At 35.4% G+C, this 4,423-nt stretch overlaps 1 protein-coding gene across 1 annotated transcript; it reads right to left on the reverse strand.

Moving 5' to 3' along the window:
• Positions 1–294: 294 nt before the first annotated feature.
• LOC104459640 (riboflavin kinase-like) lies at positions 295–4,153 on the reverse strand. The gene is made up of 4 exons (XM_010075742.1): positions 4,126–4,153; positions 3,367–3,518; positions 1,025–1,127; positions 295–425 (listed from the first exon to the last, which is right to left on the reverse strand). The coding sequence occupies exons 1-4, from the start codon at positions 4,151–4,153 to the stop codon at positions 295–297; spliced, it is 414 nt and encodes a 137-aa protein (XP_010074044.1).
• Between the last annotated feature and the right edge of the window lie 270 nt (positions 4,154–4,423).

The raw sequence follows: 4,423 nt of genomic DNA on the forward strand, positions 1-4,423 counted from the left end.
ATGTTAAAACCAGACATTCTTCACTTAAGTGAACAATGCACAATTAACTTTGATTATGTTCTGCATGTGCTCAGATCACTGAAGAACTGATAACTTTGGGATACATGATTTATGGATCTAAATCAGCCTTCTACTCCTGTTGCATGAGTGGGTTATTAATGATGAATTAACATACAGAAACTGAAAATCATCTTGTATGATTCATTACAACTTCAGTTACCTAGACAGACATATGACAACCAAGTACCTATAAAAGCAGTGCAAATATAACAGCTCCATGCAGAATGAGTTTGCTCAGTGGTTGTTCACTATTTTGCCTTCCCGCAGATGAAAAAAATTATCTTCTTTGAGTTTAAGATGTTCTGGTAAATCTAGCTGTCTTTTTGCTTCTTCAATATCTTCCTGAATTGCTGAAATGAGTGCCTCTGCAAAAGATAAGAATAGGGAGATTTAAAAGTCGGTTTGAATTCTGAACACACAATAGCAAGTGAAAACAAGGTGTACCACAGAACACAACAATCACAGAAGCAGAACATAATTATTACCATGAGGTTTGAAAGGCAAACTTCTTTGGCTTTAAAATGCCCCTTTTTTTTTTTTTTTAAATGACTGAGTTGCATTTTTCAGCGTTATAAGGACTATGCTCTTCTTGTTCCAAAAGACAATTTATCAAAAGACCAACAGAGTTTCATGAACTGTTTCAATTCTAACAGAGCTACATTTTAAAAACAAATTAACAGACTAGAATGATGCTTTTATGACAAGCCCATTTCTTTAAAATTACTACCCAGAAAGTGACACAACAATACAATTTTTAGTGTGATACACTGGAAAATGTGGGGCTATGTTTTTGGGTTTTTTTAATGAAATCAATTTGTATACTCAGCTTATGAAAAAATTTCATTGAAATTTCAAAGGTTAACAGATAAAACATCTCATTATGGAAAGAGAGATAATGAAGACACAGTACTTGCATGAATAAGACAAATAAGAGACTAGTTTGAGGGAGACCTGTAATACTGACCTAAGGAATCAAAGTTCTTTTCCGGTCGAATATATCCAATTATGACTATACTAAGAATTTCACCATAAAAGTCTTCTTTGAAGGTGTGAATAATGTGTGTTTCCTAAAGGAAGAGAAATAAGTTGGCATTTATGACGAACTTTGAGTTTATTTCCCTCAATGTAAGGATGTACAGCTAATATCCCAAATTCAAATTCTCCCCAACACATACCAATAAAAGGTACATTTAGTTTAGTATGTATAATGCAAGATTAAAAGGCTAGGGCTTTTGCTTATGTTAGGAAGGAGAATTGTATTTTGCAAGGAATTTAAGAAAAATTACTCACTTAAGAGTATTCTGATAACCAAGAAAAAAAAAAAAAAAGAAAAAAAAAAGAAAAGAAAGCAAGCCATTACTCAGGAGAAATGCTTCATCACTTCTTGGAGGTAAGATTTCCAAGGCAGCAAATAACAAACAAAGCTCCATGTTTAATCGTTAAGTTGATGCATCCAAATAACTATGAAGACTTTGACTGAAATAGTTGGCTTAAGGAGCGCTTTTACAACCAGCTGACATGGGAACTATATAAAATTATTACTATTATAAAATTCAAGAAGGAGCGAAGTCTGAGTCAGGGCTCCATCTTACCCTCAAAACCATTTTATGCACATCTCCCTCTCCAACATAGGTCCACCCATAGCATATACCAGCAGAGATACCAGATGGAAAGGTTTTGACTACTTGCTCAGTAAAGTTATCTGCAAAAATTTTTAAGAGTATACGTTTGTGTAAGACATGCACATTATGGAGTCTTCAAACACTTAAAACCTTACACGTGGAGATTCATGCCCAAATAAAAGTGTTTTAAGCAATTAAAACATAGCTTTGCAAGACTCAGGAAAAGCACCAGCCCCTGACAGCAAGACAAACAGCCATCACAGCTCAGGATTTTAACTCAACTCCTCCATCCCATTGCTATGTATCTTCAAATATTTATTCTGTATATCAAGCCACAGCACCTCATGCATGGCTTGCATCATTTAAGAGAGGAACAGAAAATCATGACCAATTAAGATGCTCCAACATCTCTTATGTGAAATGTAGACAGGTTGCAGAGAACAACGGATTTGTCTGTTCCAGCTCATGCTAGGGCTCTCATAATCAGTGAATTCAATGCGTCTATGAAATACTAGGGCCTAAGCAGTGCGGCCCTGAACCAAAGTTCACCTCTAGATGAACCTCGCAACCTAACAATATACCTAATATGTATCATATTGATCACATATGCAATGTATTACCCTATGAATATATGCCAATTTATAGAAGCTTTTGTTGTAACGCTTATAGAGCATTGCTGTAACGCTTGCTGTAAGATAATGGTTGTGTAACAGTAGCCCCACTTGCCAAAAAGAGATAAACCTATCTCAAACCTTCAAACAAACCTCTACTTGACAGAAGGTAGAGGGCAGTGACAGGCGTTGTTTAGAGACGCATAATCAAAGATAACCAGACACCTTTACTTCTTCTTAACCTTTTCTTGGGCTCTGGCCAAGCACGGGAAAAAATTAACAAGGAAGAAAAAAAACTACACCAGATGTTTTTCGCAGCTTAAGATATAAAATTGTTTATTCAACTGTATAAAAGCAGGGACCGTTTGCAGGGAAATTTGGAAGCCTCCTCTATACAGTGGATGCACTGTGTAGAGATTTCTCAATTGCCAGGATGAGTTCTCCAAATCCTTCGCTGTAAACGGGCTCCCCAGCGTCTGCCGATCTGGATGATGGTAATACAGGGCAATTGGTGATGTATCTTTCTTGATCACTATCGCTAACTCTGTGTAGTAATGATTATGTGCGTTACCTTATTTTTGTGCTTGTTATAGTAGTTTGCTTGTTGTCTTGCTGCTTTACCTTATCTTGCTTTATTTTCTCTGTACTATTTTCCTCATTACTTTGTCACTTTGGACATAAGTAAAAATAAGTGGTTTTTTTTTGGTGCCTGTGTCCTCTGTGCTATCCCCGTCGATTGGCAAAACAGTCTATCAAGCTTATGTTCAGCTAGCTATCAGCACCACAAGCAACCACCATTTCACAAATACTGTTAATTTTTTTGTTTTGGAAGCATTTAAACAACGATGAAATACAAAGAAAATAAACTTTATTCACCCAGCTGCATGCTCTCTGGCTGCTGAGAGTACTTTCTTTTCAGAATACAAACATATGATATAGATACCAAATACATTTCTAAAAGCAAACAGAACTTCTAGATCTCATTTATAGATCAAATTCTGCTTATCGTACTCAAATTCAACATCTGGCTCATTTATTATAATGAAAAATCCCATACAAAGTAAAATTCTTACCACTGATTTCTTAATATTCTTATAGAAAGGATTCCATCCTATGCTCAAAACCATTTTATGCACATCTCCATTTCCAACACAGGCCCATCCATAGTATATTCCAGTTGAGATATCAGATGGGAAGCTTTCAACTACTTGCTCAGAAAAATTAGCTGCAAAAATTTTAGAAAAGGTAAAGTGTGAGTGACTTTGCATAAGTCAAGGACAAAACAGAATCTTTAAACACTTAAAAGCCAAACTCTGACTACATATTATTTGCAAACATAACACTGATGATGATGAGAATGATGCAACATGTCATTTGGCATAGTATAAAATACAAAACACCTTCATAAACTTCAGTCCCTGTGGCAATACCAGAATTAACACATCTCTTATGCATACTATATTTTATAGTTAAACACACTCTCTTCTGTGGTAATAATTATTAAACATGTAAAGTATCCAGTCAGAATGTGTTTCACCCTTAGGATAACTATCACAGATTTAATATGGTGAAAGATGAGAAAAAAAAAATAAAGTTTTTTTCTGCACTACAAAGGAGCATCTCAGGACTATTTACTTGTTAGTAAAATAATTGCTTAAGAAATAAGACATGTAGAAATAAATGCAATTATAATTTAGTCACCTGTCAATTTTGTACAATTGCCTTTCAGAGGCATCTGTGGACTTCTGGGATTTTATTTTGAAAACTATGTAACTACAGTAAAATAAATTCCCTCCTGACTGAACCTAACCTTCTTCCAAAATTACTCTTACTTCCATTTGCCACGTGAGTAGATGTCATTGTGCAAGACACCAAGTTGATCTGAGAGAACCTATGGTTACTGAATTTTTACAAGCAGTAACAACTTCCCTCCCCTACTCCCTGATACCAATACACCACTTATACACAATCAAGACAAAAATGTGAAATTATTAACAGATGTCAGAAATCCAGCACCTCAAGATTGGTCTCATAAAGTTTCCTTGTCTGCTAGGAGTGGTGCAACACACCTGTTGACTTCAGTGTCTGTTTAAGACAGACCAAAGTTCACAAGAATTACACATCTGCCTG

Source organism: Pterocles gutturalis, unplaced genomic scaffold, assembly GCF_000699245.1.
Source record: "Pterocles gutturalis isolate BGI_N339 unplaced genomic scaffold, ASM69924v1 scaffold47627, whole genome shotgun sequence".
In the NCBI taxonomy this organism is placed as follows: Eukaryota; Metazoa; Chordata; class Aves; order Pterocliformes; family Pteroclidae; genus Pterocles; species Pterocles gutturalis.